General features: G+C 41.5%; 1 protein-coding gene across 7 annotated transcripts in view; it reads right to left on the bottom strand.

Annotated features, from left to right (window-relative positions):
- Positions 1-14,445, bottom strand: part of MCTP1 (multiple C2 and transmembrane domain containing 1) — a 257,514-nt gene that overhangs the window by 226,860 nt on the left and 16,209 nt on the right. Inside the window, exon 1 of one of the 7 annotated variants that reach the window (XM_085212699.1) lies at positions 116-240. The exons of the other annotated variants lie outside the window; for them this stretch is intronic. Coding sequence (XP_085068825.1) covers positions 116-187 — 72 coding nt within the window. The 5' untranslated portion in view covers positions 188-240. Of the gene's footprint in view, positions 1-115; positions 241-14,445 lie in introns of those variants that run through there. 7 annotated transcript variants of the gene reach the window in all.

Genomic DNA, 14,445 nt, shown 5'->3' on the forward strand with positions numbered 1-14,445 from the left:
GGAGGCCCCAACATAGAAGTCACAAGAAATTCATGATTGTAACAGTAGTGCCTTCCCGTACAGAAAAATGTCCCTGCAATGCTGACCATGCCACCACCACCACATCCGCACCCACCTTGCAGAGCCAAGCTGGACAATACGTGTATACATCTCTAACTTTCAGCAGAGCCAGATCTCTCAACTTCATGCTTTGCTGCTTCAAATATCCAGCTTTTGGTTTAGGATAGAGAATATATTTTTGACCAGTTACCCCCTCAGCATGCCTGCAGCTACAGAACTGCAAGTCACCTCTTTGCTTCTTTTCATAGACGGACAGATGGAAGCAAAAGTTAACCCCTTGAATTCATACCACCCACAACATAAAAATAGTTAGGCAAATGAGTCATGTTCATGGATACAATACAGACAGCTTCCATAGTCTCCACGTACTAATGTGGAGAGCACAGCAGCCACAGTCAACTGTCACCTTGTAAAGTATGACAATTATTTTTTTGTGCTTGAAATAGTGCAGCAACATTTATAGAAAGCAACTACAGCTGGTCCCGTGGCAATTTTTGTTACTCTGCACACACAAGCAAGGTATACACATACATACACCAATGTATACAGCCTGCAAAATAACTGGGAAGAATATCCCCTTCCCTTGTAACTAGTGGTCCTGAAGGAAACATAACCTGGGAATTTACAAATCAGGTAATGCTGTTCAAAAGTACTGGCAAAAACAGTCATGTTTTGCTGAACAGCTTAAATCCAGAAAAAGCAACATGACCTATTCAGCTCCTCCAGCTGACACAGACCATTCAGGTATTTATTTTGCTAGTTTCAATTACAATACATACGATTGTAATGGCCAGCTGGTATCAACTAAAATAAGAAATAAGACATTATTATTTTCTTTTCCACTGTCTGAAAGATCTCTTAGTGTCTGAGAGCATGCTAACCATCTACACCTTGAAAGGAAGACAGTATACAAATGTTTTGACTCCATAGACACAGGAAGGCCAGTATGCACTAATAAAAATAGTTATAGATTGTGATATATTTTACGTCGTTATGCCTGAAAAAAAACTTAAAGTTTAGCTTTTTTTTTTTTTTTAAATAACGTTCCTTTTCTGCGCTTTCTTTGTGGTTCAGCATTAGTCTGCACTTACATCAGTCAGAAACCTGAGGATCTGTTTTTCCATTAAAACCAGTTAATCCCTAGTTCTAGCAAATCTACGCCTGAACTTGACATTTATAGAAACGTCGGTAACAGCAAATCAAAAACATCACTTTGGATGTGTTTTGAGATATAGAGAACATCCATTTCCATCATCCCATCAACCACAGATGCTAGACACGGGGAACTGAGTGCACAGCCAAGCTGCTAATCCTACTTCTGCTGTCCTTCAGCAATCTCAAGTTGAAGAGGCGGTTTCACTCAGCAGCTCTCCCTTCCCACAGATGTACATACAACTCAGTTATATATTTCTGATTTGCTGTGGCTTAATAAGTGGCTGTCAGCTGACCTATACTATCAACTGATCCATGAAAGCGTCCTCAGCTCATCACAAGTGTACAATAAAATATGCACTAGTAACCTCACTGGCTGCAGCTGCCTGTACACATTTCTCCATTTTCCAACAGCATAACTGATTTTATGTTCACTGAATTTTCCATATATTGAAGCAGGCTTTTCCCCTTTAGGGTACTTCTGTAAAGTATTCCCTGCATTTCCAAGCAAATGGTGTTGCCTTGCTGAATGATGAGCCACACATGATCAACAGGCAGCCTAATGTCTTGCTGAAAATGTAAATGCAATAGCAACACTTAATCAAGTTAAATGATAGATTAGTTAGATATTTGCTAGCCAAAACTGTGAAAAACGCGACTTCAGGGATTGATGATGAATGGCACATGACAAGGTCAAATATAAACATATAGGCAAGGAACTGATTTGGGTGCAGCTGCATGTCTGTAGCAGAAGCAATCAGAGGTATACAGAGGCAAGATGACAGCCAAAAAATTTAGGGAAGAGTAATGGTTAGCAGAGCTAGTCTGAGATTATAAGCAAGGACACTGCATATTTGTTACGATCCTACTTGTCCAGCAAAAATGGAGAGAAAAGGGAGTTGGATTAGATTCTTTGTAACAATAACACCTAACTCATTAGTTATGTCTTCAACTATTCACAAGGCTCCAAACAACAGATAGCTCATCAGGGCTGAGGAAAGGTTTAGTTTGCATTACATGCATTCTTAAAATTTTAAAATGCTGAAAAGCTGAGACCAGAAATTCAAACACTTATTTCTCTGGTGCCCACTCTTCTGGTTTTGGCAGAGCTTGCTAATTACATGTTTTCAACTTATGTGTATAGAATAATATAAAAAGTGAGTAATGCCAAGAAGGTTAATACATGATATGTACATGTACACACACATTCACTTGTCTTATTTGCACAGCACTAAGTACTCAAGGAATTCAGCCAGCACAGAGATTAATTACAGGCCACATGAGAAACAGTAGTACAGTATTTTCTTTATGCAAGACTAGCATAAATAAATGCATCCCTCTACCATTCATGATTCCTTGTGGGTCACATTGTCACAGCTGCATTATGATCTTTGCATTATTTTTAAAGTATTTTATTGAATGTTTCATATTTCCTCTCCATAAATTTTTTGATAAATCACTTAAATGTGAATTCAGTTTCATTCCTTTTCCTTTTCTAAAAAAATCATTTCATATTTTAAGATAAATAAACCAAGATAGAATCATAGAATCACAAGGTTGGAAACGACCTATAAGACCATCTAGTCCAACCGTCTTCTCATTACCACTGCTACCACAAGCTACTAAAGCATATCTCACAGCTCCTCATCCAGACGCTTCTTGAACGCTTCCAGGAACAGTGACTCCACAACCTCTCTGGGCAGCCATTCCAGTGCTTGACCATTCTTTGAGAGAAAAAGTTTTTCCTTATGTCTAACCTAAACCTCCTCTGGTACAACTTGCAGCCATTTCCCTGGGTCCTGTCCATTGCGTGGGAGAAGAGGACAAAGCCCTCTTTACCCCAACCTCCCTTTAGAAAGTTGTAGAGAGCAATGAGGTCTCCCCTGAGCCTCCTCTTCTCCAGACTAAACAATCCCAACTCCCTCAGCCGCTCCTTGTAAGACTTGTGCTCTAGAACCCTCACCAGTTTTGTTGCCCTTCTCTGGACACGCTCCAGGGCCTCAACATCTTTTCTGTAGTGAGGGGCCCAAAACTGAACCAATACTTGAGGTGCAGCCTCACCAGTGCTGAATAGAGAGGGATGATCACCTCCCTGCTCCTGCTGGCCACACTATTTCTAATGCAGGCCAGGATGCCGTTGGCCCTCTTGGCTACCCGGGCACACTGTCGGCTCATGTTCAGCCGAGCATCAACCAGCACCCCCAGGTCTCTTTCTTCTTCACAAACATCTAGCCACTCATCCTCAAGTCTATAACGCTGCTTGGGGTTATTGCGGCTGAAGTGCAGGACCCAGTACTTGGGGTCTTGTTGAACCTCATCCCATTCATCTCAGCCCAGTGATCCAGCTTATCTAGATCCCTCTGTAGGGCCTCCCTACCCTGCAGATCCACACCACCTCCCAACTTGGTGTCATCTGCAAACTTACTGAGGTGCACTCAATCCCCTCATCTAGGTTGTCAGTAAATATATTAAACAAGATGGGCCCCAGTACCAACCCCTGAGAGACACCACTCATAACGGGTCGCCAGCTGGACTTAACTACAATAACCACTACTTGTTGGGCACAGCCCTCTAGCCAATTCCTTATCCAAAGAAGTGTATACCTGTCCAGACCATGGGCAGCCAGTTTCCCCAGCAGAAGTCTGTGAGAGACTGTGTCAAAGGCTTTACTGAAGTCTAGATAGACTACATCAACAGTCCTTCCCCATCTACCAGACTGGTCACCCAGTCATAGAAGGAGATGAGGTTGGTCAAGCACAACCTGCCCTTCATGAACCCATGCTGGCTGGGCCTGATCCCCTGCACACCACACATGTGCTGTGCGATCTCACCTGAGATTATTTGCTCCCTTACTTTCCCTGGTATCAAGGTCAGGCTAACAGGCCTATAGTTCCCCGGATCCTCCTTACGGCCCTTCTTGAAGACGGGAGTCACATCAGCAAGCCTCCAATCCTTTGGGACCCCTCCAGTTAACCAGGAGTGCTGATAGATGCCTGAGAGGGGCTCGGCAATCACCCCCGCCAGCTCCCTCAGCACCCGCTGAGATAAACCGGGCAGCAGTAAACACCTGGTTAAGAAAAGAATTAACCACAAAGAAGCCAATAAACAAATAAGCAAAAAAATCAAGAACTACAAAAATTCAGTATTTAACTGACTTGGCTTTTCTCAGACATCTCTAACATAATCATATGCAGTAGTTTTACACCACTACAATCTAATCCTTTGTTACTGGTAGTTTATTGATTGCATAAGCAGTTAGTACCATCGCTGCATTATCTGTAGCCTTGTCTTCAGAATTCATCTGAGGCAGAAAAAGTTCCTGTTAGACTTTGCCCTTGGACATTATCAGTTTGAACAATTACATCAGCTTTAGCCAGCACTTTTGGACGCCATTTGAAATTGTAATGTGCCCAGATTGTGAGGCTATTTATATTTACTACAAACTGGGTTTCTTAAAACAGATTCCTCACCCTGCATCTTCTTTCCAGCTGAATAGCAGAGCAATTTCCTTCACTTCCTGCAAAGCTGGAGATGTTTTCTGTCACCCTGCACCATTCCAGAAGCAGGAGATGAAGATTAGATCCTTGGCATTGCTCTCAAATCAGTAAAACGCATGCATCAGGGACCTGGACCTGACCTTTGCCACCTCACCAGTGGGGGAGAGCAGCAGCTGCACAGACATAGCTGGGCAGTCAGAGCTCCTCCATGAGCAGCATAAGATAATTGTTGGCACAGCAAGACCCTACATCTGCTCCAAGGCTGTTTTTGTGTCCTTAGGATATTTTTATTATGGTGTTTTGGACAAGGACACTGCAGATACAACTAGTCTAAAGGCCATACCAAGTAAGAATATGGACAGATTCAAAAATAAGCTCAGTCCAATTTTTATTTTGTTTTTACTCCACTAAACACTTTCTGTTAGCACACTTCCTTTGTTTCACACAAGGTTTTCATTTATCTCCAAAGATGTTGGAGTACCTTCAGTCTGCCTGCTTATGCTCATTTACACTATCCATCATGAACAATTTCTGATGCCACAAGGGATCACATCTGCCTGGTGCTAGAGATGCTTAGTTTTTACTACAGGACTGATGGTATACTAAGTGTTTCTTCAGAGCTTCTAGAATCAGTGCATCACAGTGAAGCATTAAACTTTCAGTTTAAAAGATTTTTGATGTTGTTAAGAAAGAAAAAAAAAAAGGAAAAAACAACGTCTGTTTATTGAAAAAAATACAACTCTTTTACTTCAGAAGATTCAGGATAAATGAATGTTTCCAAAGTCTAAAAAGCACCAGAATGCATCCAAAACCAAACATTTGTTTCATGGTTTCTAAGCTTGTAACTAAAAAATGCATGAGTCATCCTTGAAGACTCAACACTACTCTTGAAACCCCTGTGCAATACTGCACACAAGATCAATATCTGACTGCCATTTTTCTTTCTAGTCAGTTCTTAGAGCACACAGTGCCTGCAGTGGTTATTCCAAGTCTAAGTCAACCTTATGACAGTACAACACTTTTGCACCATTTGTTTCCAGATAACTGTCTTGATATCTGATCTGGTCTTCTGAAAAGTGCCTCTCCTTCATGGCTCGGTTCATATAGCACACATCTAAGAAAATATGCACTGCTTTTTCTAACAGTACGAGACCTGAGACCTGACAATTGCCATCACTCTGGACACAGGGATAGCCGTGCTTCACCTCATCTGTTTAACAGTTTACCTTGAACTCATAAAATGGATAGACAGCAGGTTAGTAATCTGCACATAAACAGCATCCCCTAGAAAATGTAAGCTTGTGCATGAACAACTTCTGAACGCTCAGGAAATCTTAAAGTCAGTTTCTCCTGACCAGCAAGCTGAACATACTCCAAGTTCTGGCAGATGTTTCGTAGCACTTGTTAGCTCAGCCACTGGGGCTAGCCACACTGCTGCTCAAAGCAGTCTTAGGAAGTTACACCTTGATTCTCAACAGAAGAAGAATGCTGAAAGCAAAGCAGCCACTGCCAGGACACACAGCTGACTGTCCATCTTCACATTTCTTTTGCTACAGACTTAAAGAATGAAGTGTTCAAGGCTCTCAGCACTAAGGAATCCCTGCATGTGAGGCAGTCACCACTACTTGGCAGGCTTGATCCCATCACAGCGATATCAAGCAGCAGAACTTGAAAGCAGGCAGCTTTAAGAAACAATGAAGTACACCCACAAGGTTCTAGTTTAATAGGTGTTTTAAATGTTGATATAGTCTTCTAAAAAAAATGACGTACTGACAACAGAAATGTTTACAAATTAGGGTAATAAGAAGAATTTGGTAGTCTTATTTTTAATTACTTTACTTGTTTATCTGTTTATTTATTTATTTATTTATTGTCAGAATAGAGAAGTATGCTACTAGAACCATGTAAAAATCTATCCCTGCCTCCTACAAGGATGCCTGTGCCATCTCATTTCTCCTAAGCTCCAGTTTCTGCTCCCATACTGTGAAGTTCTGTCATAGGCCATCAACTCCAGGAAGGGAGAAGAGCTAAGTGCCTACCTACAAATGCAGAAAGAAGAAATAAGTAAGCATTTTGGCTTTCTTTCTCTGCTCTTTCTTCTTCTACACTCACACCTTCCTTAATTCCTTGCAAGGTCCTTTTCAAAACTTCCCGTGCAAAAACAGAGCTGTTTCAGAACACATTCCATGTCCCAGCTTAGTGTAGTTGGTGCTGTACCCTGTGGTAAACTACAGAAAATGCTTAAACATCACAGGAGACTGCACAGAGCAGTCAAACATTTTAAGTGTGGATTTTCTTGATCATTTTGAATCAGTCCTGAGAGTTGCAGAGCATGGAAGAGAAGAGTCGGGCAGACTTTTCTTGCCCCCAGCAAGACTTCTGTGGTTACTGAAACAGGGTGACTTCATCTCACCCAGCCTGAATTTAAACAAGAAGCTGTGGTGAGGGAAACAGCTCCAGGACACACTGAGACAGTAAAAAGAAACCTGGCCCTTCCTTTCCGGCTAGACAGTTAAACATCCTCGCTTCCTTGAGCTGTTGGAAGATAATTTTATCCAAAAAGTGAGTGAAGGTCTCTGCCACTGTGGCAGAGAAATATTGTTCCACAGAAGCTTTTCCACAGGAGTGGAAAGGTAGTAACTACGAGGTGCTAAGTACCCCCATCAGCTAGCAATCCAGTACAGACAGGCCTGCAGAGAAAGGATATCGGAGTGACCATCATACCATCTGCCTGGCCTCGTCCTTATCAAGCTGTGGAGCCCAAGCGCCATAGGAATGTCCTTTTTGTGACCATAGGAATGTGGGGTCAGGCTGTTTTCATGTGAGAAAATGCTTTGGAAAGCAAAAACAAAATGCCAGGTTGCTTTCCCAAAGAGAGCATACTGATGGGAGGCCCATTCCGTGGGATTCCTAGCACCTTGAAGGGATGCAAGATTACCTGTGATATCCTTTTGACTATTACCCATATTATGATCTGTGCCATCCTCTCCCCAGGATGGCTGGCTCCTCAAGGAGCCCTGAAGTACCTCACAGGCGGGTTCTGACTGGGATGGTAACAAGAATTTTCCCTCACATACACAAGGAGACAAATGTTGCTAGTAATTGATTAAAGCTTACAAGTATATGAAGCAAGTGAGCCAAACAGTTGAGAAATTTCCTAATTTGCCTTCATTATTGTTTTACTTCTCATTAAGCCGATAGTCACGCTAAAATAAAAGCATACATATAGATATGTAAAGTCTCTGTACTACTACTGCTAGCACCGTATGCTGCCAATTTGTCCTTGAGGGTAAAATTCTGAGGCAGGAAAACATGTTTTTTGGATGATCTACAGGATTTTTTAGGAACACTCTTCTTTTTCAGCAGAAGTAATGCTAACAAAGTGTATCTTATACAGGAGGTCTAGGGTTTTTCAAATGACTATGAGAAACTTGCCTGTATTTCAGAGCTTACATAAGTAGCTAGACTTTTTTCAGAGCTCCATTTATAACAAAAGTTGCTGAGCATTTTGCAAAATGAGGTCTATCACTAAAGTGTTATAACTGGATATTAGAACTTAAACAAACTGCCCCAATTTAAAAAGCCTTGCATGTCTAAACAAGTTCCACACTGACTGGGAATAAACACCATGTATGCTACTAGGAAAACTACTTTCATGTGGCGTGTTTTTTTTTTTAATTTGGCATTAAACATACTGAAATTTAATGAACACTGCATGCATATGTGTGGTGTAATGCATATAAAGTAGTTTATTTTTTGAGGTATCACAACCTTTGTGGCTTTCTGATTCAATCTTATTCTTGGCTTAAGTTAAGGGCAGTTCTTGGCTTCAGAGTCAGTACTGAAAGAGCCATTTACTGCCTCTGAGGGTAAATTGCGTAGGTAAGTCAGAAAATACTTTTCCCAGAAAAATCAATTTAAAAACAAATTCTGCTGATATATTATTACTGTATTCATTTCTTAGCATTGTAACAACATACAACGAAAAGAAAATGTATTAAAAATATGCAAATCACTCAAAAAGTAATGCCTTCTGCTTATTTCCACAGAAGCTACAACAAAGTGCACAATGTCAATGTTTAACAAAGCAAACACTCTTTTTCAATGCAGCCTCCACCATTTGTTGTGCCTTTTCACCAGCAATGGCAAGAGCCTGCATGCCACGCTCGTAACAATCTGAACCAGTGGAGATAACCCAATGTTGTCACCACTGCTGAAATGCACCACCCACCACCTCACTGGGCTCATATTCACTGGTCTCCAGAAACATTCAGTAAGCATCAGTGAATGTCAGTGGGTGCAAATTTCTCCATGTGGAGAAATTCAGTTACACAGCTTTGTTTCATATGCACTTCTGTATTAGATGCCATTTGGTCAGGCTGCCCCTCTGCTGCCATCTGTCGCATGACAATTAAATGCTGAAGGTTCAATCTCTATACCACATTTCCAACATCCACCTCTGATGGTGTGGACGAACACAACAAAACAGGAGGCATGGTTACTTCGGTATGTATCCACCAGATTTAAACATGAAACAACTTATTTAGGAAGGTAGAACTTCAGTACCACAGCTACTCCAGCACACAACTTATCTCACTTCAGTTTTCAGTTAACTGTGTGTAAAGTACCAGATGACATTTTAAATTCCACCACCAAAAAAAAAAAAGGTTTTTTTTTTTTATTTTCTAGACACATTGTTCAAGTATTAAACACATAGGATAGGGAATCTTTCACCACACCATGACATTTCAGCAACGGCAGTGAGCTGCTGGAGATCTTACAAATTTCTCACCAAGAAAATGTCCATACAAGTGTGCGGAGCTCCTTCAAAACCCAAGATTAATTCCTATGAGGAACAAAAAACATTTTAACAAGTGACACAGTGAAGCCACATGAAAATCATGACATTTAAGTAATTATTAAATTGGAAAAATCCACAGAATCATAGAATGGCCTGGGTTGAAAACAACCACAATGATCATCTAGTTTCAACCCCTCTGTTATGTGCAGGGTCATCAACCACCAGACTGGGCTGCCCAGAGCCGCATCCAGCCTGGTCTTGAACGCCTCCAGGGACAGGGCATTCACAACCTCCTTGGGCAACCTGTTCCAGTGCTTCACCACCTCTGTGTGAAAAACTTCCTCCTAATATCTAACCTAAACCTCCCCTGTCCTATGGTTTAAAAATGGTTTAAAACCATTCCCCTTTGTCCTATCACAACCCACCCATGTAAACAGCTGTTCCCCCCTCCTGTTTATATGCTCCCTTCAAATATTGGAAGGCTACAATGAGGTCTGCCTGGAGCCTTTTCTTCTCCAAACTAAGCAAGCCCAGTTCCCTCAACCTTTCTTCATAGCAGAGGTGCTCCAGCTCTCTGATCATCTTAGTGGCCCTCCTCTGGACCCGCTCCAAGAGCTCCACGTCCTTCCTGTGCTTTGAGCCTCAGGCCTAGACACAGTGCTCCAGATGGGGCCTCACAGGAGCCGAGTAGAGGGGGACAATCACCTCCCTCTCCCTGCTGGCCACCCCTTTTTTAATGCAGCCCAGAAGAACAGTTGGCCTTCCGGACTGCAAGCGCACACTGCTGGCTCATGTCCAGCTTCCCATCCACCAGGACTCCCAAGTCCTTCTCACAGAGCTGCTCTGAAGGGGTTCTTTGCCCAGTCTGTAAAAACACCCAGGATTGCCCCGACCCAAGTGCAGCACCTTGTGCTTGGCCTTGTTGAACCTCATTAGGTTCTCAAGGGCCCACTTCTCCAGCCTGTCCAGGTCACCCTGGATGGCTTCCCTTTCCTCCAACGTATCGACTGCACCGCTCAGCTTGGTGTCATCTGCAGACCTGCTAAGGGTGACTCGATGCCATCGTCTGTGTCATTGATGAAGACGTTGAAGAGCACCAGTCCCAAGACCAACACTCAAGGCACTCTGCTTGTGATTGGCCTCCACCCTGACACAGAGCCATTAATCACAACCCTTTGGCGGCGACCAGCCAAAAAATATCTATACAACTCCTAACTAGTGCAGGTTATCTACAAGAAATTGAACTACTTCTTGACTATTTTTAGTTTAGATCTTTCAAGTCAAAACCTTCTCCTAAAGCTTTGTGAGAAATGTTCATAATAAATTACGGAAAGTAATCTCAGTAGTTAAGCTCTGACCTAAAAATGAAATTATTTTAAATTCTATTTACTGAGATAATAGAAGTGTGCAACCTTCAGAACAAATCCTCATAGATCATGGGATAAAAAGTCTTACAACATCTGTTTTCTGTTTCTCAATCTATAGTAGCTTTGGTCTGTCCCTGTTTATCACTTTGTTGTTTTTGTTTTTTTTTTTTTTAATTCTCACTTAAAAGTACTTGAAGTAAAGAAACAAGGAGGTAAACACACAGTAAAGCAGTTTTATTCCTATTTCCAAGGCTATCTACAGCTGCATTTATTTCTACTTCTCTTCAAAGTCTTGTATTTTCTACAGAAACTGCAGCATGAATTTACTTACCATATTTTCCATATGAAATAGTTGCTGTTATACACAAATGATGCTATACAAAACTTTGCATCGAAAAGTTTGGCTGCATCTGTGTACTTCATTACTAATAGCAATACAATTTATTTCCAAGAACAGAGCGATCTTTTTCCCCCGTTAAAATTATCTAGTAGCAATCAACATAAGTGCTACTTCTTCAGGCCAAACCCTGCCTGCCAAGGATGCAAAGCTGCATGAGGAAAACCTATGGGCGGACAGAGATCTCCCTGAGCCACTTGTGTCCTCATCTCTGACTCCTCAGGCAAGTACATGTCAGACACAATGAAGCTCAAGGGGAAGCAAGCACTATCATGTTTCTGTGTACCACAGATGCATAGAGAACACCTGAGGCTGCTACAACAAGCACATCATGCTGATTACAGCCACTCTGGCATTCTCTGCATGGTGCAAAGTGGTACTAACAGCACCAAAACCTCTAGCAGAGCCACTGTGTGCCAGGTCACAGGTACATTACCATCATGGAGAAAGGTCATGAAAGAGTAGGAGCACCAATAACACTAATGGAAAGAAAGGCAACTTTCTTCAAGTTTCTCCAGGAACAACAGGCATGGAGTCTGGAAATAACAATAAATCAGCGGGAACTCAGCTGTCTCACAGTTTTCCTGCAAGAAGCAGGCTGATCACATTGGAGTATTGGTGAATGCTCAGCCACATATGAGCCAGCAGCATGCCCAGGAAGCCCAGATGGCCTATGGAATCCCAATTTGTATCAGAAATAGTGTTTCAAGAAAGAGCAGGGAGGTGATTCTCTCCCTGTATTTGGCACTGGTGAGACCACACCTCAAGAACTGTGTTCACTGTTGGGCCCCTCACTAAAAGAAAGACATTGAGACTCTGGAGCATGTACAGAAAAGGGCAGTGAAGCTGTGAGGGGTCGGAAGTACAAGTCTTATGGGGAGTGACTGAGGGAACTGAGATCATTTAATCTGGATGAGGCTCAGGGGAGACCTTATCACTGTACAGCTCCAGGAAAGGAAGCTGTGGTGAGATGGGGGTGAGCCTCTTCTCCCACATAAGTAATGACAGGACTGGAGGAAATAGCCTCAAGGTGCACAAGGGGAGGTTCAGGTTGGATATTTGAAAAAGTTTCTTCTCTGAAGGAATTTCTGGTGCTGGAATGGGCTGCCCAGGGAGGTGGTGGAGTCACTATCCCTGGAGATGTTAAAAAAATTGTTTAGATGTAATAAGGAACATAGTTTAGTGGGGAAATACTGGTTTAGATGGATAATCTTGGAGGTTCTTTCCAACCTTAGTGATTCTATGAACTGATGGTTTTACTTATTTCCCCTCATAGTTTGTACTGCTAAAATGGCATTAAAACAGAGGTGAATACAAGTGCTACAAGTACTAACAGAACTTCTACAAAACAGAAATTGCCATAGCAGTGTCATTCATTACATAAGTAAGAAAGAACAAGATGATAGACCAAAGCAGATAGTAGCATGTTCTCTCCCGTAAAATGGAATACAGAAACATGTACAATTGCAAGAAATCAAATCAAAAGGGAAAAAAAAAAAAAAAAAAAAAAGATTAATCAAAATGCAGTCATCCACATGGAAGTGCTACTTCTGGTATAGCAAAAGAGAAGAAAATATACAAGTCTTATTAGAGATACCTACACTGTGCAAACACCAAGCTGAAGCACATCAGAGTGACAACTTAAACAGGTTGCCTTTAGCAAAATACTTCAGAAAATAAAACTATTAAGCTGCGACAGGACAAGGTTCATCTGATGGCAAAGATTAAACTGTAAAGGATTTGTTACTTGAAATGTCACCTTTTAGATAATATGCACACAAGAAAAAATACCTAGCTACTATTAAGTATCACTCCCTAATTAATTCTGTAAGAACAGTTAGCAAGAATTATCCAAATTTATGTGGCAATAGACAAGTTAGTTTTCATTGCTTGGTTATAAAAATGGTACTGACAATTTTGAAAGCTGGACTGAGTTTTACATTTTTCTTCTTAAAGGAACTTACTTTAATTGAGGGAATTAATTGGATAAATATATACCATCAAAGCAGGAATAAAAATATATGGAAAAGCACATAATTAATGAGGCAGTGGCTTTTCCTATTACTTGAATGTGTATGTACTTGCTATTGCATGCATCCACCAGTTCCTAATATAGCATGTCAGCAGCAATATAAATAAGAAAACTTTAAAAAAACAACTATACACAACTTCACATACAATTGAAAAAAAATCTTCCACCTCTCTTGTAAACAGGTACTGAAATGGCAAGACAGCTATTTTCAGCAGCCAATTTTTTCCTTCAACAGTCTCCATCTTCTTTCCTGCACGCTTCTAAAAATTAAAATATCACTTTGCAAAAAAATTAATAAAGTGAACCAAGACTCCTACGAAACCACATTCTCATCTTGCTTAAACATATCATAGAATCACAGAATGGCTTGGGTTGGAAAGGATCCCAAAGATCATGAAGTTCCAGTCCCCCCACCACAGGAAGGGTCACCAACCTCCAGATCTGGTACTAGACCAGGCTGCCCAGGGCCACATCCAAGCTCGTCTTGAACACTTCTGGGGATGGAGCATCCACAACATCTCTGGGCAGTGTGTTTCAGCATTTCACCACTCTCTTGGTAAAGAACTTCCCCCTGATATCCAATCTAAACCTTCCCTCCTTTAGCTTAAAATCATTCTCCCTTGACCTATCACTGACAACTCTTATAAAAAGTTGATTCTCCTCTTTTTTATAATCCCCTTCAAATACTGGAAGGCTGCAGTGAGGTCTCCTCACAGTCTTCTCTCCTCCAGGCTGAACAACCCCAGCTCCCTCAGCCTGTCTTTGCAGTGGAGGTGTTCCAGCCCTCTGGTCATCTTCATATGACGGAGAAAAAAAGAATAAAAAAATAAACATAAAAAACCCGAAACAAGTAAATCTGCAGGTACAGAGCAGCAGAACGGGACAGGGCCTTTCTGAAACAGGAAGACCACTGTTTCCATGTCTTGCAGACTAGTACCACTGGGAGGCAGAACATTTCACTCTCAATGCAACTTCTCGTCTAAAAATATCAGTTGTGTATATTAAGCAAGTATTAACTTAAATATAAGCATACATGTGAGCCACTCAACAATCCTATTTTTATTTGAATAGCCCATATGTGATGTGATACTCATCAACTCTGTAAGTGCAAGCAAAGGATAATTAACTATACAGAATGC

The sequence above is a fragment of the Meleagris gallopavo genome, chromosome Z (genome assembly GCF_905368555.1).
Source record: "Meleagris gallopavo chromosome Z, MGAL_WU_HG_1.1, whole genome shotgun sequence".
Lineage (NCBI taxonomy): Eukaryota > Metazoa > Chordata > Aves > Galliformes > Phasianidae > Meleagris > Meleagris gallopavo.